Here is a 25,539-nt window from a genome sequence, read left to right as displayed (position 1 = left end):
AGGGGCTCAGGTCAGCTCTGAACAGCCAGGGGGCCATGCCCTACCCACCCCACCCCTCCCCTGAGAGTCCCAATCCCTGCAGACCCGCTGTGAGTTTGGGCTGGCATAAACCTCAACTTGCTACACAGCCTTGGCCAAGGCTCTGTACCTCTCTGGGCCCATGTCCTCTGAGGGAGCTCAGGTTACCTCCTTGGCTTTGTCCTTATGCCCCTGGGACTTCACGTGCTCCACAAACTTGCGAGGGGTTTTGAAGTAGCGGTTGCAAACGGTGCAGAAGGGTCGCAAGGATTGTTTGGCAATCTGGAAAAAGGCAGGCCAACCAAGCAGTGTCCCCAGCTGCAAGCCCCCTGACTAGCACCCAGGCAGGGCCCGGCAAGAGCTCACCTCCCCCGGGCAGGCCCACCATATCTGTAACAAGCCGGGCTGTGCTCCACCCCTGCACTGGAACGTGGGCAAACACATCTCTTCGTGGTGTGGGTGGCTGAGAGATGGGATGGCAGATGGCAACACAGAGACAGGACAGACACAGAGAGAAGACGAGAGAGAGGGCAGCTGCCCAAATAACCCCTGTGAGCCCCGTGGCTGAATGGCAGGTGAGATGGGGCCTGGCCTACACTGGACAGATGGGGAACCTGAAGCCCGAAGAAGAAACAAGACTGACTCCTCCAGAAACTGCATTGTGGGTTATGGGTGTGCAGGGGCAAAGAGGAACGTTTACTTTCCAACTGGGGCTCTGTGTTGTCTGGACTCCACTTGCAGACGGCAGTGCGGGTGCCTCTGCAGCGTGCAGGCCCTCCTACCTTGTGGTCCTGTGTCCTGCGGTGTTGGATCAGGTCCCCCATGTAGTAGAGCTGGCAGGTGTTGCACCAGCGCCTTGGTGGAGGCTCCCTGAATGACAACAGTCAAAGCAAGTACAATGTGACGCCAGAAAGACAGCAGCTGTCTGAGAGCGCTCCATAAGTGTAATCCATTCCAATAGCAACTCCCACAGGATCTCTTAGGGAAGCTTAAGAAAATGGTTCTGAGGTTCATCTGGATGAGTACTTAAGCAGAAATAACTCAGGAAACTTTAGGGGGAAGGGGAATGAAGCATTGGGGATACCAACCTTTAAAATGAAAACCACAAGCTACAATAGATAAAACTGTGTAGTGTGATGTACATCCTGACAGTGTATCAGTGGGAAAGAATGGAAAGTCCTAAACAGGTTCAAATATCGGTAAGAATTCAGCTTCGCCAGCCTGGGCAACATGGGGAAACCCCATCTCTAGCAAAAATACAAAAAATTAGCCAGGCATGGTGGCTCATGCACCTGTGGTCCCAGGTACTCAGGAGGCTGGGGTGGGAGGATGGCTTGAGCCTGGGAGGCAGAAGTTGCAGTGAACCAAGATAGCGCCACTGCACTCCAACCTGGGTGACAGAGTGAGACCCCCCATCTCAAAAAAAAGAATTCCGCTTCTGATAAATTGGTATTGAAAAGCATAGATTATACAACAAGTTATGTCAGAACAATTTGTTGTCTACTTGGAGAAGAAACGCCTTCTGCTTCCACCTTCTACCTTACTTGAAAATGAATTCTAGCTGAACTACCAGAGATTCAGGCATAAAAATAAAAACCATATACTTTAAAAAGGGAGGCCGGGCATAGTGGCTCACACCTGTAATCCCAGTCCTCAAGGCAGAAGGACTGCTTGAGCCCAGGAGTTTGAGACCAACCTGAGTAACATAGCAAGACCCCATCTCTACAAAACATAAAAAACATTAGCTGGGTTTGGTGGCACATGCCTGTAGTCCTAGCTGCTCAGAAGCTGAGGTGGGAGGATTGCTTGAGCCCAGGAGGTCGAGGCTGCAGTGAACCATGACTGCCACTGCACTCCAGCTGGGGCAACACAAGACGCTGTCTCAAAAATAAATAATAAATAAATAAAAAGGGGGCCAGTCGCAGTGGCTCATGCCTATAATCCCAGCACTTTGGGAGGCTGAGGCAGGAGGATCGCTTGAGCCTAGAAGTCCAAGACCAGCCTAGGCAACATAGTGAGATCTTGTCTCTATATAAAATAAAATTAGTCAGGCATGGTGGTGTGCACCTATAGTCCTAGTTACTTGGAAAGTTGAGGTGGGAGAATTCCTTGAGCCCAGGAGGTTAAGGTTGCAGTGAGCCGAGATCACCATTGCCCTCCAGCCTGGGTGACAGAGAGAGACCCGGTCTCAAAAAATAAAATAAAATAGGGCCGGGCACGGTGGCTCACGCCTGTAATCCCAGCACTTTGGGAGGCCAAGGCAGGCACATCATAAGGTCAAGAGTTCAAGACCAGCCTGACCAACATGGTGAAACCCCTCTCACTAAGAATACAAAAAAAAAAAAAAATTAGCCGGGTGTGGTGGCACGCGCCTGTAATCCCAGCTACTCGGGAGGCTGAGGCAGGAGAATTGCTTGAACCCAGGAGGCGGAGGTTGCAGTGAGCCAAGATCGCGCCACTGCACTCTAGCCTGGGCAAAAGAGCAAGACTCCGTCTCAGAAAATAAATAAATAAATAAATAAAATAATATTTATTTTACAAGGGGAGAGCAACCATTTAATCTTGGGTTGGGAAAGATCATTGCAACATATAACATCAAAGCCAGAAATCATAAAGGAAAAAACTGATAGATCCGATTGCATAAAAATTTAAAACTTCTACATGTTGAAAGATATAAGAAAATTAAAAAGCAAACAAATGTCAATGACAAGGGCTGTGCTATCACTGGCCAGAGTGTATCCTTTATGTAGGCAGCTTCTTAAACCAAGGCTGGGCATACCGCTGGTTCACGCCTGTAATCCCAGCACTTTGGGAGGAGGGTTCCTTGAGCTCAGGAGTTCTGAGGCTGCATTGAGCTGTGATCACACCATTACGCTCCAGCCTGGGTGACAGAGTGAGACACTGTCTCAAAAAAAAAAAAAAAAGAAAAGAAAAAGAAAAAAGAAAAGCCAAATACATGTAAAACCCTGGCCGGGCATGGTGGCTCATGCCTGTAATCCCAGCACTTTGGGAGGCCAAGGCAGGCGGATCACTGAGGTCAGGAGTTCAAGACCAGTCTGGCCAACATGGTGAAACCCTGTCTCTACTAAAAATACAAAAAAATTATCCAGGCGTTGTGGCAGGCACCTGTAATCCCAGCTACTTAGGAGGCTGAGGCGGGAGAATTGCTTGAACTGGGAGACGGAGGTTGCAGTGAGCCAAGATTGCGCCACTGCACTCCAGCCTGGGCAACGGAGCGAGACTCCCTCTCAAAAAAAAACCAAAAAAAGTGTCTCACTCAGCGAAAATAAGGACTGTCTATAAAATATGCAAATACACAATTTTTCATAAATTTTAGGGGACACATGTCCACTGATAAAGCCCTGTAAGAGCTCTGCTGGGGAGGGCTGCTTAGAAACAGAAAGTGTTCGTGTTGTCATGTAGCATGATTCCGATTTTTATTTTTAAAGATTGTATAAATCCAGAAAGGATCACAAGAAGAACTAGGTCAAAATGTAAACAGTGTTTATCTCTGGGTAATGGGATTATGGGTGATTTTTATCTTCTCATGTGTCTGTGTCCTTGTATTTTCAAAACGTTATATAATGAGCGAATTATTTTTAAAATCAGAAAAAAAAATTTTTTTGTAGTCAAAAAAGGCACATCAGCCACACAGTGAGAGTACCAGGTTTTAGATTTTAGGATTTAGGGACATTTACTGTCCTCAGTAAAATCTTCTTAATACTGCTGCAAGCAACAAAATCAGACTTTAAAGCAGCTTGCTCCAGGCTGGAGTGCAGTGGCATGATCAAGGCTTACTGCAGCCTCCACCTCCTGGGCTCGAGCAATCCTCCCACCTCAGCCTCCTAAGTAGCCAGGACTACAAGTGCATGCCACCAGGCCTGGCTAATTTTTTTTTTTTTTTTTTGAGACGGAGTCTCGCTCTGTCGCCCAGGCTGGAGTGCAGTGGCGCGATCTTGGCTTACCGCAAGCTCCGCCTCCTGGGTTCAGGCCATTCTCCTGCCTCAGCCTCCCAAGTAGCTGGGACTACAGGTGCCTGCCACCACGCCCGGCTAATTTTTTGTATTTTTTAGTAGAGACGGGGTTTCACCGTGTTAGCCATGATGGTCTCGATCTCCTGACCTCATGATCCACCCGCCTCAGCCTCCCAAAGTGCTGGGATTACAGGCGTGAGCTACCGCGCCCGGCCGGCTAATTTTTTTATAGTTTACAGAGACACGGGTCTCATGACGGGCTGGTCTTGAACTCCTAAACTCAAGCAATCCCCCCACCTCAGCCTCCCAAAGTGCTGGGATTATAGGTGTGAGCCACCATGCCAGCCTGGCTCTATTTTTCAATGTGCATTTTGATCTCTGTGAGAGAAAAACACAACAAATGAAGAAAGGGGGTGGGGAGAGAACATGGTCATCAAACAGGCAGACACCTTGTGCCAGTGTCACGTCTGAGGCTGCCCAGAAACGGCCAACGCAGGCCGGGCATGGTGGCTTGCACCTGTAATCCCAGCACTTTGGGAGGCCAAGGCGGGCGGATCACAAGGTCAGGAGATCAAGACCATCCTGGCTAACACAGAGAAACCCTGTCTCTACTAAAAATACAAAAAATTAGCCGGGCCTAGTGGTAGGCGCCTGTAGTCCCAGCTACTCGGGAGGCGGAGGCAGGAGAATGGCGTGAACCCAGGAGGCGGAGCTTGCAGTGAGCCGAGATCGCGCCACTGCACTCCAGCCTGGGTGACAGAGCGAGACTCCATCTCAAAAAAACAAACAAACAAACAAACAAAAAAAACAAAGAAATAGCTAAGGTAGGCAAGGGCTTAGTTCACAGCACCTGCCCTGTGGGCTTTGAGGAGGGAGGAGAGGGGCACCCCCACCAGCTAGGGTATTGGGATCCAGCCTTCAGCCCCATTCCTGGGAACACCCCCCTGCCTTCCATGGGGAAATGTATTTCCATGTGGTTTGGGTAGAGCTGGCCTGCCTAGGCCTAGCCAGTCAGAACACCTCATCCCTGGCCAGGGGATTGCTTCAGAAACGTGCACGTGACCACAATCAGATTAACCAGCATTTCCCCTAGAAACTGTTCTGCTACCGCAGACACAGGTGACTGCCCTTCCTTGGAGGTCACTGTGCAGGGAGGCTGGGGCTATGGGTACCTGGTGCCCACTGTAGTGAGAGATGGAGCCTCTCTAAGAAATGGTATCCCCTGGGTCCAGCTGTATCTCTTATATTCCCACTAACCTAAGCCAGAAACATTGTTCCTTTTTGCTCAAGCTAATTTCTGTCTTATAGAAATTAGAATTTTTTTCACTTACAACTGTGAAGAACCCCCACTGATGCAGGAAGACAGTATTGATGTCTTTGTGTTGGGGACCAAGGTGAGGGGGTCGTAGGTAGGGACTGGAGGGACTTTTTAAATTTTTGTTGTTGTTTTTGAGACAGAATCTCTCTGTCACCCAGGCTGAAGTGCAGTGGCGCGATCTCGGCTCACTGCAACCTCCGCCCCCAGGTTCAAGCAATTCTCCTGCCTCAGCCTCCCGAGTAGCTGGGATCACAGGCATGCACCACCATGCCCAGCTAATTTTGTATTTTTAGTAGAGAGGGGGTTTCACCATGTTGGCCGGGCTGGTCTTGAACTCCTGACCTCAGGTGATCCGCCCATCTCAGCTTCCCAGAGTGCTAGGATTACAGGCCTGAGCCACTGCGCCTGACCATAATGTTCTTGATGGCTTCAGGGCCAAGTAGGATTCAAGAGAAGACTTCATGGAGAGATAACATTGGGAGAGGGTTTGATGAATCCCCGACACCTCAAGTTTGTTAACAGCTTGTGCTACGTATGTCCTTTTAGTTTTCTTCTGTGTCACAAGATCTATTTTTACACAAACAAGCTCATTCTACAGATGCAATTTTGAATCCTGTTTTACTTTGACATTGCATCACCTTTCCACATTATTATAAATTCTCCAGTTATTCTATTTATTCATTGTTCCACGAGCTGGACGGGCTTTTTCATCATCTAACCAGTCCCCTACTTTCGAGTATTTTAGATCATTTCCCGTTAGATTTTTTCATCATGATACTAATAGCAAATAATGTCTTGGTGAGTCATCATTCTCCTGTGTTTATGATTATTTCAACCAAGTAGAAAACCACTCAAGGATGCTCTTCTCAAAGTGAGAAACAGCTAACAGAGACACAGCCTGCCCTTGCAGAGAGAGAGCTCCCTGTCACACAAGGCAGGCAAGCGGAGGCCAACCAAGAGCCCTTCCTGTCCCCTCAGCCCCACCTGGAAGCTTCAAATTGTGACCTCTGTAAAATTAGGACAGAGCCCATGACCACTGACTCAAGGGACCGTCCAGCCTATGAAAGTGTTTGATTTGCTCTCCGTAGGGTTTGTTTTGTTTCAATTCTGAACTAGCTGTTAACATTTTGAAATTGGGAGATTTCACATACAAACCTGGATTTCTGGATTCTTCTTAAAACTAAGAGATCCGGAGATGAGAAGCAGCTGTCTCCTGAGACAGAGCCTGTGTCCCCGCTGTGGCCCTAGCTAACATGGTCCTGCTGCTGAGATGACACATCCCAGCCCTTGCACACCTCTATGACTGCCCACAGAGTCCTGAAAGCACCTCTGGCTGCCTGCCAGGCCCTCCCACCCCAGTATAGTTCCAGACCCCAGGAGGGCTGAAGTTTCTGATTAAACAGGCTCCCATGACAATGAAAGGGGGAGACACAGGGAAACCCTAACCTCCAACCACAAAAGAACCTGATCCTCAGCCTTGTCACCCCACAGCGGGGTTAGCACACATGCCACAGGGGGCAAGAGTCTGTGCCACAACCTGTCCTCTCCCACAGGGATGGTCATACTGTTCCTGTCTAGAGGGAACCTTAAGAGAATGTCATGAATTCCTGTACTATATCCGTCACCAAGCCATGTTACAGGCAGGGAAAACTGAGGTTCAAGGTCACACAGTTAACAGTGTGAGGAGGCCTGGCTGGGGGTGCAATGCTTAACCCAAAGGTAAACCCTGCAGATGGTAGATTCAGGCCCTGGCCGATGAGACCGCCTACCCCCCAACACAGAGCTTCCACGATCCCCCACTCACTCATCCTCTGTCTCCAGGACGTCCCGGGGCACGGGCAGCAGGGACAGGAGGCAGGCTTGGCTCATGTGCTGGATCTCCCCTAGCCGCTGCTGGTGCTGAGGCTCCGACATGTGGTCCTGGAACTCCTGCAGCAGGAGGGAAAGAGGGATGGGCCTGGGGCGTGAGCCCAGAACAGTGGGCAAGGCTGGGGCCTGGGGAGGCAGACCCCAGCCTCATCACTGTGCGCCCATTTCTCTCACCACACATTTCTCTCTTGTGTAGGCTAGAGCAGGCATGATAAACTGAGACACAGGGTACATGCCAGCCCGAGCTTCTGCCCCTCCCAGAGAATGTGTGAGTGCCTCAAAGACAAGGAGCGGCCTGGTTAGCATCCAGGTCTCCAAGGCTGTGCCAGGTGAGGCACAGAGTAACACAGCTCACAGCACAAGAGTAGTAATAATACAAGTACAATGCGATCATGATTACTGCTACACTCACTTTGGGCCAGGCCTACGCTCAGGACTCCAATGTCACATTGCTGAATTCCCCAGAACCACCCAGTGAGGTGGATTCTAAACGTTTCTTTTTTTTGTTTCGTTTTGAGAGAGTCTCGCTCTGTTACCCAGGCTGGAGCACAGTGGCATGATCTTGGCTCACTGCAACCTCTGCCTCCTGGGTTCAAGCAATTCTTCTGCCTCAGCCTCCTGAGTAGCTGGGATTACAGAAGCATGCCAACACATATTTTTAGTAGAGACGGGGTTTCACCATGTTGTTCAGGCTGGTCTCAAACTCCTGACCTTGTGATCCACCCACCTCAGCCTCCCAAAGTGCTGGGATTACAGGCGTGAGCCACTGTGCCCGACCCTAAACTTTCCTTTGTCTGATGCAAGAGGAAACAGGCACGGGGTGGAATTCGCTTTCCAAGGTCTCCCGGCTACTCAGAGCCGATATGAACCAGGTCTGACTGACTCTAAAAACCTGCTTGAGCCCAAGAGGTAGAGGCTGCAGTGAGCTGAGATCATGCCACTGCACTCCAACCTGGGAGGCAGAGTAAGACCCTGTCTCAAAACAAAAAACAAAACCACCAAAACCTGCCTTCTTGGCTGGTCAGGAAATGTTTCCCAAGCAAATGCATGGCTGCTTGGGGCAGGGCCCATTGCAGCCTGAGGCATCCTTGGGAGGGCAGGCTGGGCATTCCACGCAGGCCCCACCCCTCCCCACCCTTATCTCCTGTATCAGTACCTGCTGGCTGGAGCAGCTGGCCTTGCAGATGTAGCAGAAGAACTGGAGGGCCTGCTTAGAGGGAGTGCTGGTAGCCGCAGGGGTGGAGGAGACGGAGTCACTGGGGCGGGGGACAGGTGTCAGGGGTACAGTGCTAAAGGCCCGGCTGTCACTGCTCTGCAGAATGGTGACCTTCAGGGAGCCCCCGGCGCCCCATACCTGCATGGGGAGTAGGAACTGAACTTCCATCAACTGTGTACTTATAGTGGGCCAGCCCAGCATTCAACATCTGCCAACATTGTCTCATCAGATCTTCCTGATGATAGGGAAACCAAGGCTCTGAGCTGTTAGGTGACTACCCCAGCTTGCACAGCTAGAAAGCACTGCAGTCAGGATGCGAACCCAGGTCGGCCTAAAGTACCACTCATCCCACCCCTTGTATGACAGATGGGGAAACAGACTCAGGAGGGAAAGGGTTTGCCCACAGTTATGCAGAGCTGGGACCCAAATCCCACAGGGAGGCTTCCACTCTGTGCTCTCTCCATGAGAGCAACATTACCCATGCGAGGAGACTGGGGCTCTGGCTTGGGGATGGGCAGGCTGGAAGGGACGGATGTGAAGACAGCACAACAGCAAGAGGGTCCCATGCACACCACTGTCAAGCCCAGCCTGGTCTGTCCACTCATCCTAGGCAGAGGGCTGTCATCCCATTTCACGGTGGGGGAAACACAAGGAGGCCCTGAGGTGGCCTGGGGCAGAAAGAGGCCATCCCACCCTGCTGGGCTCTGTGGCCCTCACACTGCCACATCAGGGCCTCTACCCACCCCTGGCATCTCTCTCGCTCTGTTTTCACATTCTCCCACATCTAGGCCACAGGCCGACTCATTCTGAATCTCTTCCATGCTGACTTGGGTGCCCACAGGCTCCGGCAAGGTCTTTTCCATGCCTGAAATGACAGATGTGCTGTATTTCCCAGAGTCCCCAGGCCCAAGAGCTGCCTTCTCCGTCCGCAGCCAGAACCTTGAGGTCCCCAGCATGGATGGCCCTGGACCTGGGTTCCAGGCCTAGCCCTCAGTCCCAGGCAGCACCCAGTCAGGGGAGGAATGAAGGGTCTGGGCAGAGCTGTCCCATCACCAGACCAGCTGGGAGCCAGTGCTCACTTACCTCCACCAGCTTCTACTGCATCAGGTGGCATCTCCAGCCCGCAGACAGGAACCACAACTGGTGTTTGCTCTGGAGCCAACAACGACACCTGTGGCTGGGTGTGAGGCTGCTCATGGGTCTGCTCTGGTGGCTGTACTGACACCTGCGCTGGAGGATGCTCCTGTGGCTGGACGCTTGGCTGTGCCTGTGTGTGGACCTGTGGATATGTCTGTGTCTGGACCTGCTTCTGCAGCTGCAGCTGCAGCTGCCTTGGGGGCTGTGAATGTGCCTGGGGCTGCACCTGTGGCTGCACCTGCTTCAGCGGCTCTGCCTCCTGCTGCAGCTGCACCTGCCTTGGGCCCTGTGAATGTGCCTGTGGCTGTACCTGTGGCTGCACCTGCTTCTGTGGCTCTGCCTCCTGCTGCAGCTGTGGCTGCACCTGCTTCTGTTGCAGCACTAAGTGCTCTGGAGAGGTCTGTGTTTGCGCCTGCTTCTGCAGCTTTGGCTGCACCTGGGTGTCTGTGGGTGGTATCCGCGGCTGAGCCTGTGACTGCACCTGGGCCTGGACCTGCAGGACCCGTGGCTGGAATCGTGGCAGCACTTGGGCTTCCAGGGCCTCAGGCAGCAGGTCTGGTGTCTGTGTCTGTTTCGGTACTGTCATCCGGGCCTGCGGCTGGGCCTTCACCTGTAACTGCCCTGGAGGTTCCTTCTCTGTGGGCTCTTCTGAGCTAGGAAGGATCAAAAAAAAATCCCAGTCATGTCTTCAAAGAGGCCTCAGGGGCTCCCAAGTAAGGCCAAAACTAGGCCGAGCATGGTGGCTCGCATCTGTAAACCCAGCACTTTGGGAGGCTGAGGCAGGTGGATCATTTGAGGTCAGGAGTTCCAGATCAGCCTAACCAACATGGTGAAACCTGGGATTACAGGTGTGAGCCACCGCGCCCAGCCCAAGACTGTTTCTTTTTGTTTGTTTTTGGTTTTTTGTTGTTGTTTGTTTTTTTGAGATGGAGTTTCGCTCTTGTTGCCCAGGCTGGAGTGCAATGGCGCGATCTCGGCTTACCACAACCTCCGGCTCCCAGGTTCAAGCGATTCTCCTGCCTCAGCCTCCGGAGCAGCTGGGATTACAGACATGCGCCACCACGCCTAGCTAATTTTGTACTTTTGGTAGAGACGGGGTTTCTCCATGTTGGTCAGGCTGGTCTCAAACTCCCAACCTCAGGTGATCCGCCCGCCTCAGCCTCCCAAAGTGCTGGGATTACAGGTGTGAGCCACCACGTACAGCCCAAGACTTGGTTTCTAATGCTGGCTCTACCACTTACAGGCTGGGGATTTGGGCAAACTCCTTTGGCTGTCTAGGCCTCAGATTCACCTAAATAAACCGGGGAGGATCGTTCTCACCTCCCACAACTTGCTGACATGTATCCAATTGGCTTTGTAAATGGCCCGCCCACTACAGTCCCAGATGAACGTCTTCACCCCTCCCACGCAGCCATCCAGCTTGGCCCCCAGGTGGCTCAGTCTCAAGGAAGACACCAGAGTCTGGCTGGGAGCTTCCCCAGGTCAGGTGCGGAAATAAGTAAGGCCTTCCTCCAAGTCAGAGGCCAAGGCCCTTTCCTTGCTCCAGCTCCACTGAAGGGTGCACCCCCTCTGCCATTGCCACCCCTGCCTTTGCAGGAATGAGAGCACAGGGCACCCGGGCCCAGGTCAGGTTTTCAGCATCAGTTACCTCCTCAATCTCTTTGCTGGCAGCTCGGACGCCTCACAAGGCTCAGGCTCAGGTGCTGGAGTGCGTTTTTCCTTGGCGATGTCCTCTGGGCAGGGCGGTAAATCTTGGTCTGGAATGGAGGCATGAGCGAGGGAACTCATGTTGGGAAGAGCAAGCATCTCTGACCTCCAAGAGATGGGGCCTGGGCTCCCCGCCTTCCCACCAAGAACCCCTGCCTCCCACACCTGCCTCTATCACCTGCTGACCCGCCCACTGGCCCCACCCCATTCATGTCCCTCTGAAGGGCCAGCAGCCTCCCTCCCTCACCTTCTGGTGTGTCCATCCGGGGCTCTGCGGCTTCCTCAGACCCCTCTGGGGGGTCTGACTTGTCTTCCACAGGCATTGTCTGAGAAGAAGAATCCTGCTTCCTTTCAGAAACTATGTTGACATCCAATACCCACCCCTATCAATACCCCCTTGCCCAAGGGCAGCTGCCCCCCATCCTCCAGGGGATGACAGGGCCCTGAGGACCTCTGGTGGGCCTGGCCCCAGAGCTGCCGAGTGGATGATCTTAGTAAAAATGTCCCAACCATGGTGTCTAGGGGATTCTACCTAGTTGTCTGTTAAATAAACCCAGGTTTGGAGGACACAAAGCCTTCTCCTGGCCACAGTGCTACCTCCTGACCTGACTTCCCACCCAGTTTTACATGAAGTAGCCAGTGGGGTCCTTTTTTTTTTTGAGACAGAATTTCAGTCTTGTGGCCTAGGCTGGAGTGCAATAGCACAATCCCGGCTCACTGCAACCTCTGCCTCCTGGGTTCAAGCAATTCTCCTGCCTCAGCCTCCCAAATAGCTGGGATTACAGGCACACGCCACCACGCCTGGCTAATTTTTGTATTTTTAGTAGAGTTGGGGTTTCACTATGTTGGCCACGCTGGTCTCTGTGGGTGGCAAGCCACCCAGGCACCGAGGCAAGAGACAGAGGACACGAGCTGTTCCAGTATAATAAAATATAAAACAAGAATTGTTATACCAGATATAGATCTTAGATATGATTATATATGAATATCATTAATCATTAGTTGGTAGCAATTACTTTTTATTCCAATATTATGATAATCCTCACTCAATAATCATAGCCTAGGAAAAACCAGGCCATACAGAGATAGGAGCTGAGGGGACATAGTGAGGTGTGACCAGAAGACAAGAGCGTGAGCCTTCTGTTATGCCTGGGCAGGGCCACCAGAGGGCTCCTTGGTCTAGCGGTGACGCCAGCGTCTGGGAAGACGCCCGTCACCAAGCGGATCATGGTCCAGCGGTAGCAAAAGGTGTCAAGGAACAACACCCGCTACTTAGCAGACCAGGAAAGGGGGGGGGTCTCCCTTTCCCCGAGGGAGTTTAGATAAGACTCTGCTCCTCCACCTCTTGTGGAGGGCCTGACATCAGTCAGGCTCGCCCGCAGTTATCAGGAGGCCTAACCGTCTCCCTGTGATGCTGTGCTTCAGTGGTCACGCTCCTAGTCCACCTTCATGTTCCATCCTGTACACCTGGCTCTGCCTTCCAGATAGCAGTAGTCAATTAGTGAAAATACTAATAGTCCCTGATATGCAGAAATAATGGCGTAAGCTGTCTTTCTCTTTGTCTCCTCTCCCTCTCTGCCTTGGCTGCCAGGCAGGGAAGGGCCCCCTGTCCAGTGGACACGTGACCCACGTGACCTTACCTATCATTGGAGGTGACTCACATTCTTTACCCTGCCCCTTCTGCCTTGTATCCAATAAATAACAGCGCAGCCCAACATTCGGGGCCACTACCGGTCTCTGTGCATTGGTGGTAGTGGTCCCCCGGGCCCAGCTGCCTTTTCTCTTATCTCTGTCTTGTGTCTTTATTTCTACACTCTCTCGTCACCGCACACAGGGAGAGACCCACCGACCCTGTGGTGCTGGTCCCTACAGGTCTCAAACTCCTGACCTCATGATCTGTCCGCCTCAGCCTCCCAAAGTGCTGGGATTACAGGCGTGAGCCACCACACCTGGCCCAGTGGGGTCCTTCTAAAATGCAAAGCTGATCATGTCTCTTCTTCCAGGCTTAAAGCCCTCCCATGGCTTCCTGCAGCCCTGGTGCACGCCTTACGCCAAGCCTGAAAACACTCTGCACACCCACCCCTTCCCTGCACAAACTGGCCTCTGCACACTACCTGCCCCGGCCATGCCTCCACAACCAGCCCTCTCTGCTTATCTACCTTGGCCTTCTCTCTGGTCAAGCCCCAGGCCCGTCCCTGCCCCTAGGCCTTCACTTAGAGCCTCAGAAGCACTTCTTGCAGGAAGCCCTCCAGACTCCAGAATGGGTCCAGAACCTACTTCCTTTTCGTGGCATTTCTGTATTCTTTTTTTTTTTCTTCCATAGAGCCAGGGTCTCACTGTGTTTCCTAGGCTAGTCTCGAACTCCTGGGCTCAACTGATCCTCCTGCCTTGGCCTTCCATAGTGCTGGGATTACAGGCATGAGTCATTGCACCCGGCCTCCACAGTCTTAATTAATTGGTTGGAGCATTATTTGCATTAATATCTCTCACCACCCTCCCCATTCCTGTCCAAGACCTCAGGGAGGGCCAGGCCAGATGTATCATCTGCACCAGGGAGTCCCCTGCAGGGACTTCCAGATGTCTGCTAAATGAACACACAGCTCTCTCTGGCCAGTCCAAGGCACCCCAGGAGGCCACCAGAAGCCTGCAGCCTCCCTCCCTCCCTCCTGCTAAGCCCAAGGAATGAGCACTGAGCAGGGAATGGTAATCTGGACACATCCATTCTCTGCCCTTCAGAAACTACCTAGCTGTCACCCTGCACGAAACAGGCACCAGCCTGAGAGTCAGGAGGCCTGGGCTCTGGGTCCACCTAGACAGCTGTGGGGCGCAGGACCAACCCCACCCCAATCTCTGAGCCTGGGTTTTTCCATACGTAAAAAAATGAGGGCAGGGCAGGTTAGACAGTAGACCAGATCTGTGATGCCAGGCCCGTTGGAAGGCTGGAGGCGGGGCCCCTCGCTGAAGGAAAATGCCTTACCTCCAGAAGTGGCCCGCCCTGGAGTGGCCAGCAAAGGGGGCATTGCCCCTGCGCTGGAATACACCCAGAAGCAGGGTGTGAGCAAGAGCTGCGGAGACCTTCAGGGACAGGACAGTCTAGGGAGGGGGTGAGCCCTTTGCAGATCTCCTGCTTATGCCAGGAGAAAGGTAAACACCTCTCAAACACACAAGGAGCCAGGGGGCTGTGGGCTGGAACCTATAGCCGGCAACAGCGTATAGCTTAGGATTTTATAGCATTGTTCTACCCCAGTTATGTTTCCTATACTTTTGTTTGTTTGTTTGTTTGAAATGGAGTCTCACTCTGTCGCCCAGGCTGGAGTGCAATGGCACGATCTTGGCTCACTGCAGCCTCTGTCTTCCAGGTTCAAGTGATTCTCCTACTTCAGCCTTCCTGAGTAGCTGGAATTACAGGCACCCGCCACTAGGGCCCAGCTAATTTTTGTATTTTTAGTAGAGACGGGGTTTCACCATGTTGGCCAGGCTGGTCTTGGACTCCTGACCTCAAATGATCTGCCCTCCTCAGCCTCCCAAAGTGTTGGGATTACAGGCGTGAGCCACTGCACCCAGCAATTTCTTATACTTCTATGAATGGCAATTAACTTAGATAGTTTTTAGAATGTCAGGTTATGATATGATGTTTCCTTTCAAAATAAATGTAACAGAAAGGAAGCTCACTCATTCAAAGCCATGCTCTCCCACACAGTCACCCCACAGCCTCAGGAGAGCACCTGAAACTGGCGGGGCTGAATTGAGAGGTCAGTATCAGATACACACCAGATTGTGAAGATTTTGTAGTTTTTAAAAAAGGAATGTAAAATGCCTCATTTTTTATATTGATGACAGGTCGAAATGATAATAGTTTCATATGGGATTGGGTTAAATAAGTTAGTAATATTAATTTAGCCCATTTCTTTTTACTTTATAATGTGGTTACCAGAAAATTTTAAATTACATATATGGCTTGTATTTTATTTCTACTGGGCAGTGCTGATTTTTTTTTTTTTTTTTTTTTTTTTTTGAGACAGGGTCTCACTTTGTCACCCAGGCTGGAGTGCAGTAGTGTGATCATAATTCACTGCAGCCTCTAACTCCTGGCCTCAAGCAATCCTCCCACCTCAGCCTCCCAAGTCCCTGGGATTACAGGCATGCACTATCATGCCCTGATAATTTTATTTTTATTTATTTATTTTTTGAGACAGAGTTTTGCTCTTGTTCCCCAGGCTGGAGTGCAATGGTGCAATCTTGGCTCACTGCAACCTCTGCCTCCTGGGTTCAAGCGATTCTCCTGCCTCAGCCTCCTGAGTAGCCAGGATTACAACAGGCATGCACCACCATGCCCGGCTACTTTTTTGTATTTTTAGTAGAGAAGGGTTTTGCCATATTGGCCAGGCTGGTTTCGAACCTCTGACCTCAGGTGATCCACCCACCATGGCCTCCTAAAGTACTGGGATTACAGGTGTGAGCCCCCACGCTTGGCCACACCAATAATTTAAAAAGAAATATTAAGCTGGGCGCAGTGGCTCACGCCTGTAATCCCAGCACTTTGGGAGGCTGAGGCGGGCGGATCACCTGAGGTCAGGAGTTTGAGACCAGCCTGACCAACATGGAGAAACCCCAACTTTACTAAAAATACAAAATTAGCTGGGCGTGGTGGCGCATGCCTGTAATCCCAGCTACTCCGGAGGCTGAGGCAGGAGAATCGCTTGAACCTGGGAGACGGAGGTTGCAGTGAGCTGAGATCGCGCCATTGTACTTCAGCCTGGGCAATAAGAGCGAAACTTCATCTCAAAAAACAAACAAAAAAGAAACATTAAGTAAATGATAGTACTGGTAGTGTTTGGGCATGGCAAAAATCCCTTCGTTGATAAAAGGATATTTGAAGTTTGGGAAACGCTAAACAAGTCCATTCCCGCCCCCCTCATTTTACAGATGAGGAAACTGAGGCATAAAGGGAGTGTGACCTGTCCGAAGGCCCAGACTGAGCCAGAGCAGGTGGCACTGGGGCTGACACCCAGGGTCCCCTCCCGCCCACTCCCATCCCCACCTACCACTCACCTTTCGATTGGGGGTGGTAGAGGAGGAGGTCCGGGCCTGTTTCTGGGGGTTCCGTCCTGAAAGGTTGAACTGGGAAGGGTTCATGGGGACCCCAACAGGAGGAGGTCCCAGCAAGGACTGGCGAGTGGCCTGGGGAAAGAACTGTTGCAAATTTGGAGTGGCCAGTTGTGGGGGTGTGAGGCTGGGGGCTGTCAGGCTGGGGGCTGCGAGGCCTGGGGATGCCATGCCGTAGCCTCGGAGGTTACCTGCAGGCAAGAAGACAGGAGAAGAGGGGTCACAATGTGGTCGGGTGGCAGAAGGTAGGGTCAGGCATCAGTGCCCCAGAGCATCATGGGAACATCCCAGATAATTGAAAGGGACCTTCCCACCTAAGGGCAGCCAAAGGGAAGAGACAGAGCTGAGGCTCAGCCCCATCTTGGGCACTGGTGGTGAAGGAAGCTTTAGGGCTCTTTTCTGCCCCAGCTAGGGGTGGGGGTGTTGCCTTTAGCATTCCCCAAAACCCTGCTCACCCTCAGGCATGCTTTAGAGTCTGCCATAGAGTAGGTGAGAGACTTAGCACAGCCCATAGGGAGAACCAGCAGGAGGGCTGGTCCCTGGGATAACAAGACACCCACCCCCACCCCTACCAGCTACCCTTTATCAGCAGCAACTATGAGTCAGGCACTGTGCTAAGCCCATTCCTCACACTGCCTCAGTCCCTCGGCCCAGCAGGTTTCAGGGTGGGTGTTATCTCTACCGATGACAAAACGGAGACAGAGTGGAGGTGTAGCTTGCCCAGGGTCGCTATGAGGGACACTGCCATCCACCTACCGCCCCAGCCAGGATTCTGGGGTATTCCTCATTCCTCCCTCTCTTTGCCCTATTCCATGCAAGCCATCCCCAAATACTATCAACTCTGTCTCCTATGCCTCTTCCCAATCTGACTTTCCCGCTCCATCCCCACTCCCACTCCCTGCCTCCTCCCAAAACCACTTGATCCTTTGCCTGAATTCCAGCCACAGCTTTTGCACAAGATGGCAGCAAACAGCGATCTTTCGCAAACCATATTCTGAGTTCATCTCTCCCTTCTGCCCAAACACTTCCATAGCTCCCTGCTGTTGGGTAGCAAAGGCCATTCCTCACTGCATGGTCTGGCCCTTCCCACCTTTCCAGCCTCCTTTCTTGCCATTCTCCCCACATGTCCCCACTATATTCCAGTCACATGTCCCTGTGCCGTCCTTCAGACATCCTGCCTCAGGGCCTTTGAATATGCTGTTCCCTCTGCCTGGGCTGTTCTACCCACTGACTCCCAGTCACCCTTCAGACCTCCCTATAGGTATCTCTCCTCCAAGAAACCTTTGCAGACTGTGTCCCCAAAGGCCCCAGCTTCCAATTATTCTAGGACGAGCTACATACTTCATACTTTCCTTGTCTGCTTTTTTTTTTTTTTTTTTTGAGAGGGAGTCTTGCTCTGTTGCCCAGTCTGGAGTGCAGTGGTGCGATCTTGGCTCACTGCAACCTCTGCCTCCTGGGTTCAAGTGATTCTCCTGCCTCAGCCTCCCGACTAGCTGGGACTACAGACGCCCGCCACCACACCTGGCTAATTTTTGTATTTTTAATAGAGACAGGGTTTCACCATGTTGGCCAGGCTGGTCTCAAACTCCTGACCTCAGGGTGATCCGCCCACCTTGGCCTACCAAAGTGCTGGGATTACAGGCGTGAGCCACCACATCCAGCTCCTTATCTGCTTTCTGCTTCACATCATCTAACTCAGCTCTGCACCTCAGGGGAGGCCCAGAGCTTGGGAAGTATTTAAGGGATGAAAGGCAGTTGGAACTCTTGCCCCGGTGCTGGGATGGGAAGCACAGGGGTTAAAGGTTAAAGCATGGGTCAGCTGTGCTGTGAGCGCTGGGTTCAAATCCAGACTCTACAGTGCAAGCTCTGTGACCTTGAACAAATCACTTCCCCCTGCTTAGCCTGATTTCCTGATCTGTAAAAAGGGGATAATAATAGCACTTGCCTCACAATGTTTCATGAGTATTCAATGAGATATACAAATGTGCCTGGTACATAGTAAATGTTCAATTAACATTAACTTGAAACAAATACATATACACATATGTGCAGAGAGCCAACCAGCTCTTAAAAACAATAAGACAAAAGATGAAACAACCTAAAAGAAAAATGAACAAAGGACATGGACAAGTCACAAAAAGAAATAAAATGTTCAACAGACAAATATAAAATGTTCAATTGCACTAGCACTCTAAGAAATGTAAAACATTCATGACATAGCTTCTTTTTGCCAACCAACTTAATTATATGTATATATACATTTATATATATATATAAAAAGCATATAATACCCAGTGTTGCTGTGGGCATGGTGAGACCGGCAGTGTCATACGTGGCTGGTGGCATTGCAAACTGGTCCAGTCCTTTAGGAAAGCAATTCGGCAATACTTATCAAGAGCCATAAAACATCCATCCCCCCTGACTCAGTGAGAAAACAGTCTCAAACAACATATTCATCTCAGGGTTACTTAAAACAGCAAAAAAAAAAACCAAACCAAACAAAAAAAAAACCCAAAACAAAACAAAACAAAAAATAAAAAAAAGCAAAAGAAAGAAAAAAGCAAAAAAAAAAAAAAAAAAGGAAAGAGCCAAACAGCTAAGAAGGTTTAGATAAACAAAGGCATAGCCCTCTGGTGCAATATTAGACAGCTATTAAAAATAATCTTAACACAGATGATCAAATCCTATGGTAAACGATCATGCCATTCTATTCAGTGAAAAAGAAACAAGGTACAGCCTGGGACTTATATCAATCACAATCATCAGATACAAATCCCCAAGTCTGTGCCTAGAAAAAAAATGGGATGAAAGAGACAAAAATGCTGACTGGTGGTTTTCTTCAGGTGGTGAGTGAGTTAACAGATGACACTGTGGGTTTTCCTATCCCCATTTTTAACCTTTTTTTCCACTTTAAAGAGTGTGACTTTTATTCTTTTGTTTGTTTTTGAGAAAGGGTCTTGCTAAGTTGCCCAGGCTGATCTTGAACTCCTGGCCTCAAGCAAATCTCCTGTCTTGGCCTCCCAAAGAGTTGGGATTACAGGCATGAGCCACTGCACCTGGCCAAGAGTGTGAGTTATTTTCCTTTTTTTTTTCTTTTTTTGAGAAAAGGTCTCGCTCTGTCACCTAGGCTGGAATGCAGTGATACAATTTTGGCTCACCGCAACCCCCGCCTCCTGGGTTCAGCAATTCTCATGCCTCAGCCTCCTGAGTAGCTGGGATTACAGGCGCACGCCACCACGCCCAGCTAATTTTTTTTTTTTCTTTTTTTGAGACAGGGTCTCACTCTGTTGCTGGGCTGGAGTACAGTGGCGCGATCTCAGCTCACTGCAACCTCCACCTCCCAGGTTCAAGTGATTCTCCTGCCTCAGCCTCCTGGGTAGCTGGGACTACAGGTGCACACCATCACACCCAGCTAATTTTTGTATTTTTAGTAGAGACGGGGTTTCACTATGTTGGCCAGGATGGTCTCGATCTCCTGACCTCGTGATCCGCCGACCTCGGTCGGCCTCCCAAAGTGCTGGGATTACAGGTGTGAGCCACCACACCCAGCCTAATTTTTGTATTTTTAATAGAGACAGAGTTTCACCATGTTGCCCAAGCTGTTCTCGAACTCCTGGACTCATGTGATCCTCCTGCCTTGGCCTCCCAAAGTGCTGGGATTACAGGCGTGAGCCACAACCCATGGCTGAAGGCTGTAATGTTTTAAATGGGAAAGAAAAAAAGGAAGATGTATATGTATATGTGGCAGGTCCCTGTGTATGGTTCTCTCTCTCTACCTACCTGCTTATCATTTTTAAGTCAGTTCCCAGGACCACATCCATGTGGCCCTGACAGGTCCACAGAGTGACAACCATCTAATCAATACCGGCTTGTTATGTAATCTTGGGCACATGACCCCTCTCTGGGCCTCAGTTTCTTCATTTGTAAAATGGGATCATGGTTGTACCTCTCCTTAGGGGGATATCAATAGAATCAGGAGCAGCATCTTGGCTGGGCGCAGTGGCTCACGCCTGTAATCCCAGCACTTTGGGAGGCCAAGGCGGGTGGATCACCTGAGGTCAGGAGTTCAAGACCAGCCTGGCCAACATGGGGAAACCCCGTCTCTACTAAAAATACAAAAATTAGCTGGGCATGGTGGCGGGCACCTGTAATCCCAGCTACTCGGGAAGCTAAGGCAGGAGAATTGCTTGGACCCGGGAACCGGAGGTTGCAGTGAGCCAAGATCGCACCATTACACTCCACTCCAGCCTGGGCAACAGAGCAAAACTCTGTCTCAAAAAAAAAAAAAAAAAAAAAGGAGCAGCATCTTGGAAGGAAGAGCTGAGACTGCTCTCCATATTGGGAAATTGAGACAAGGCCACAGACTTAATGCACAGGGCTAGAGACAACCACTCAGACATCTGGACGGTCAAGAGGCCCAGGCATCGGCCCGGCTTAGCCACTGCTGATGCAGGGCAAATGATTTCCCTTCTTAGTTTCTTCACCTGTCAGATGGCATCTAATCTGAATGTGAGTGAAGTGTGCTGAGTATTGCCCAAAGAGCCAGCACCATGGCCAAGGACACACCTCTGCAATCAGACAGATCTGCATTCAAATTAGCAGCTTAGGGACTTTCACCTCCTGGAGCCTTAGTGTCCTCATGAGTGAACTAGGATGCCAAGAATAGCTCCCTCTCAGGGTGGCTGTGTGGAGTTGAGATTTAGAGCAATGGGCTGCTAGGGAGCTACCACTAAAAGAGACTGAGAAGAGGCCTGGGGCCATCCATACCTTGCAACTGCTGTAAAAGCAAAGCTCTCTGCAGCATGGAGCCGTTGAGGAGGGAGGCTGAGTTGGTGCCCTGGAGATTCAGAAGCGGCTGCTGTGGCTGCTGCGGGGGGAGCCCCCTGTGTGTTGGGAGGGGGTGTCAGAGGGTTATTTGGAAAGTCAGACCTTCCTTCTTCCCCAAGGCTTCTCACCTCCATTCTCTGCCCCACTCTGTGGTAGACAGAGGACCCTTTGGGGCTGGAATTGGTGATCTCCAGGACTCAAACGGGGATGGCACTGGGAAAAACGATGGGGATCGGGAGCTCCGAGACATGGGTCTGAGTAGCAAGGCTGAAGCCATCGCGCCCGAGGGGGGAACTCACCGGCTGACAGCCATGGGCAACGGGGCCTGTGGTGGGGATTGCTGGAGCAGCTGCTGGAGCTGCAGTAACTGCTGCTGCTGCAATTGCTGCTGCTGGAGCTGCTGCTGCTGTAACTGCTGGAGCTGCTGCTGCTGTTGCTGGAGCTGCTGCTGCTGCTGCTGGCTGAACATGGTGGCTAGGGGCAGAAAGCAGAGTGAGGCAAGGGGTCCCCACCATAGGTCAGGCCTGCTCCCCTCCCATCCACCGCCACTCCCCGCAGCCACAGCCCGCAGAGACTGCTGAGGAGCTTTCACAGCTGCATTCCCAGTCCTGCCAAGAGCCTGCCACACTCGCTTGGCCCATCCTTCCAAGTTACCTCCAGTCCTGCTAGGGGCAAGATTCAACCACCCTCCTGCCAATGCCCCCCAGACACTGCCAACAGCCCCTCCTTCAAGTCCCTCCATCTCTCCATTTCTGGCGGCTCCATCCTCCCACCCTCAGCCTCAGCCTCTCTCTGCACCCATCACTTCCTCACTCACACCCCCTTTTCAATACCGCAACCCTCTCTGGGCCCCCGGGTGTCAATAACATCGGCACCCGTCCAACCCGGTCACCGTGGTCCTGAGCTCCGTGGGACGGCTTCTCTCCACCACCGCCACCTCCTCGCGCCCCACTCCGCCCGCTCCCACCCCGCCAGCCGCCTCCTCCGCAGACACAGCCAGCTCGCAGGCGGAGCCCCACGACCCAGCCGCCCCCGGCCCCGCACCTCGCCTCCCCGCGCGCCCTCAACGCTCAAGTCGCCCCCACGGATGGGCCGGCCCCGCAGCCCCCACGCTCCGGCCGGGCGGCTCCGGCCCGCGGGCTCCCGGCCTCCCCGCTGCTACTCCGGGGCCTGTGGGCTCGTAAGGCCCAAATGCGGGCGGGGCCGGCCGGGGCAGCGCCCTCTGGGGGACGGGAGGTCCAGGCGCCTCCGGCCGCGCCACCCGAGCCCGCCCAGTGCACAAGTCACGCTGGGGGGCGGCTGCGGGGCGCTAGCAGGTGCGAGGGGGTCCTGGGCGGCTCATACCCTCTGTCCCGCGTCCTCCGCATCGCGAAGGGGAGGCTCGGAGACCAAGGTCCGTCTGCCGCCCGGAAGGGTCAGCCATCCCGCGGGGCATCGAGGGGGACTTCCTTCCTGTTCCCAACCCACCTCCCTGCGGCCGCCGCGGTCCTGCGATCCTGGGGCCCCGCGCGGGGCTGCGGTGGGAGGGGGCGCGCAGTTGGCGGATGTACATTCATTCGAGGGACCCAGGCCAGGCGAGAGGGCGGCCAAGGTCTTACAGTCCGTCAGGAGTTTGCCCACGGAGGGGTGGAGGGGGAGTCCCCCTCCAAGTCTTTTCTCAGTAGATTTGGCTAAGGAAGGAGTAGGTGAGGAGGGTCGAGGCCAATTATCAAAAAATAGCCCTAGGGGCCGGGCGCTTCCGCCTGTAATCTCAGTACTCTGGGAGGCCGAGGCTGGAGGATCGAGACCAGCCTGGGCAACATGGCGAAATCCCTCTCTACAAAAAATACAAACATTAGCCGGGGTGGTGGCGGGCGTCTGTAGTCCCAGCTACTCGGGAGGCTAAGGCAAGAGGATCACTTGAGCCCGGGAGGCACAGGCTGCAGTGAGCTGAGATCGTGCCACTGCACTCCAGCCTGAGCGACAGAGCAAGAGCTGTCAAAAAAAAAAAAAGTAAAAATTTTAAAAAGAAAAGGAGAGGAAAACAGAGCCCTGCTCCCTTATCCTGCACCTAAAATGGTCCTGCCCCCAAGGACCCCCTTAACAACCGCTGTATCCCCCATCCCCGCACCGTAACAATCCTTGGCTACTAAGTAGTATTTCTTTTATTTATTTTTTATTTATTTATATTTTTGAGACGGAGTCTCACTCTGTCGCCCAGGCTGAAGTGCAGTGGCACGATCTGGGCTCACCGCAACCTCCGCCTCCTGGGTTCAAGTGGTCCTCCCGCCTCAGCTTCCAGAATACCTGGGACTACAGGCGCGGGCCACCACGCCCGGCTAATTTTTGTATTTTTAATAGAGACGGGGCTTCACCATGTTGGTCAGGCTAGTCTCGAACTCCTGACCTCAAGTGATTCGCCTGCCTTGGCCTCCCAAAGTGCTGGGATTACAGGGGTGAGCCACCTCTCCTGGACTAAGTAGCAATTCAGGCTCCCTTTTCTGTGGCTCCCTGCCTTGTGCGTGTCACAGCCTGGGCGACTCCTCGCCCTGCCTTCCGCGCCGACGTTGGGCGGGCAGGGCGCGCGGGGGCGTTGGCGGCGCGCAGACCCGGGCAGGCGGAGCGCGTTGACGGAGGGCGCTCGGGCAGCAGAACTCGCGTGTCCATAAATCACCGCAGTCATGTGACGAGCGCCGCTCCAAAGCTCTGGACTGGCTCTGCAGCAGATGGGCGGCGGCTGAGGAGCCTAACTCGACCTGGACTAGTCGTGGAAGAGCTAGGACTTAGAGGCGCGAAAGTGACTCAGCGAGGCCGGAGCGCAGGGTGGCGTCCAGGGCCCCGGGGACGTCGGCGCCTATGGGTGAACAGGCAGCCTGGAGGGTGGGGACTTCGAATGCTGGGCTGAGAAGTAGGCTTTATCCTCTGAGGGTAGGGAGCACTGGAGAAGGGTGTGAACCTCATGAGTGACAGCATCAAATCTGCCAATTAGAAAACCCGCTCCCGTGAAAACCAAGACAGAAGCAGTGAGGAGAGAGGGGCGAGTCAAGACTACCCAGGCTCTACTGGGCACAGCGGCTCACCCCTGTAATCCCAGCACTTTGGGGGGGTCCAGGCAAGTGGATCACTTAAGGTCAGGAGTTCGACACCAGCCTGGCCAACATGGTAAAACTCCGTCTCTACTAAAAATACAAAAAAAATTAGCCGGATGTGGTGGCGGGCTCCTGTAATCTCAGCTACTCGGGAGGCTGAGGCAGAAGAATCGCTTGAACCCGGGAGGCAGAGGTTGCAGCCGAGATCACATCACTGCATTCCAGCCTGGGCGACAGAGTGAGACTCCATTTTAAAAAATAAAAATCAAAGACTGCCCAGGCTGCCAAGCAAGCATGTTAACACCTTGATCTGGGTGCTAGCGTTGGAGAAGTCCAGGATTGAATCGTGACTCCCCTGCCTTGTGGCTAGGTGACACTGGCTGGGGGAGAGGCCTCTTAGCTGGTTTCCTCCTTGGTGAAATGTGTGCCCCCTCCCGGGGTGGTAAGGATGACATTACATAATGCTTAGCACTGGCACCTGGCACAGAAGGAGCTTAGCAAATTGCCAAAGTGAAAAAACTAAAAATAATGCTTGTGCTGCTGAAGGTGGAAAGCCAGCACTAACTTCCTGTGTTGGTTCATCTTTCTGGGAAGCAATTTGCAAATTTTATATCAAGAATCTTGGGCCGATGCAGTGGCTCATGTCTGTAATCCCAGCACTTTGGGAGGCTGAAGCAGGCGGATCACCTGAGGTCAAGAGTTCAAGACCAGCCTGGCCAACATGGTGAAACCTCATCTCTACTAAAAACACAAAAATTAGCCAGGCATGGTGGCAGACGCCTGTCATCCCAGCTACTCGGGAGGATGAGGCAGGAGAATTGCTTGAACCTGGGAGCTGGAGGTTGCAGTGAGCCAAGATCGTACCATTGCACTCCAGCCTGGGTGACAAGAACAAAACTCCATCTCAAAAAAAAAAAAAAAAAAAAAGAATCTTGCACATGTTTTGCCCTTTGACCCAATAACACCATTTGTAGGAGTCTAGCCTAAGAAAATAATCAGAAATGAGACTTTTACAAGATAGCAGGTTCTTCATGGAAATATTTATATATTTTTTCTTTTTTCTTTTTTTTTTTTTAAAGACAGCCTCAGCTGGGCATGGTGGCTCACGCCTACAATCCCAGCACTTTGGGAGGCTGAGGTGGGTGGATCGCCTGAGGTCAGGAGTTCGAGACCAGCCTGGCCAACATAGTGAAACCCCGTCTCTACTAAAAATACAAAAAATTAGCTGGGCCTGGTGGTGGGCACCTGTAATCCCAGCTACTCAGGAGGCTGAGGCAGGAGAATCGCTTGAACCTGGTA

General features: G+C 52.2%; 1 protein-coding gene across 49 annotated transcripts in view; it reads right to left on the bottom strand.

The window, feature by feature from the left end:
- The window catches only part of CIZ1 (CDKN1A interacting zinc finger protein 1), a 43,070-nt gene that overhangs the window by 8,017 nt on the left and 9,514 nt on the right, over nt 1–25,539 (bottom strand). For 2 of the 49 annotated variants that reach the window (XM_054659126.1, XM_054659132.1), the window contains exons 1-14: nt 23,559–23,728; nt 22,640–23,146; nt 21,472–21,646; nt 21,113–21,228; nt 18,637–18,708; nt 16,292–16,536; nt 11,487–11,580; nt 11,181–11,289; nt 9,479–10,185; nt 9,139–9,260; nt 8,336–8,533; nt 7,115–7,239; nt 801–888; nt 187–300 (exon numbers count right to left, since the gene is read on the bottom strand). In XM_054659126.1, the coding sequence (XP_054515101.1) occupies nt 187–300; nt 801–888; nt 7,115–7,239; nt 8,336–8,533; nt 9,139–9,260; nt 9,479–10,185; nt 11,181–11,289; nt 11,487–11,580; nt 16,292–16,536; nt 18,637–18,708; nt 21,113–21,228; nt 21,472–21,646; nt 22,640–22,724 (2,250 nt within the window). In that variant the 5' untranslated portion in view covers nt 22,725–23,146; nt 23,559–23,728. The other 47 variants (XM_063787515.1, XM_063787517.1, XM_001155444.8 and 44 more) reach the window with 44 other exon arrangements.

The sequence above is a fragment of the Pan troglodytes genome, chromosome 11 (assembly GCF_028858775.2).
Source record: "Pan troglodytes isolate AG18354 chromosome 11, NHGRI_mPanTro3-v2.0_pri, whole genome shotgun sequence".
NCBI classification, from domain to species: domain Eukaryota; kingdom Metazoa; phylum Chordata; class Mammalia; order Primates; family Hominidae; genus Pan; species Pan troglodytes.
This window is presented reverse-complemented; position numbering and strand designations above follow the sequence as displayed.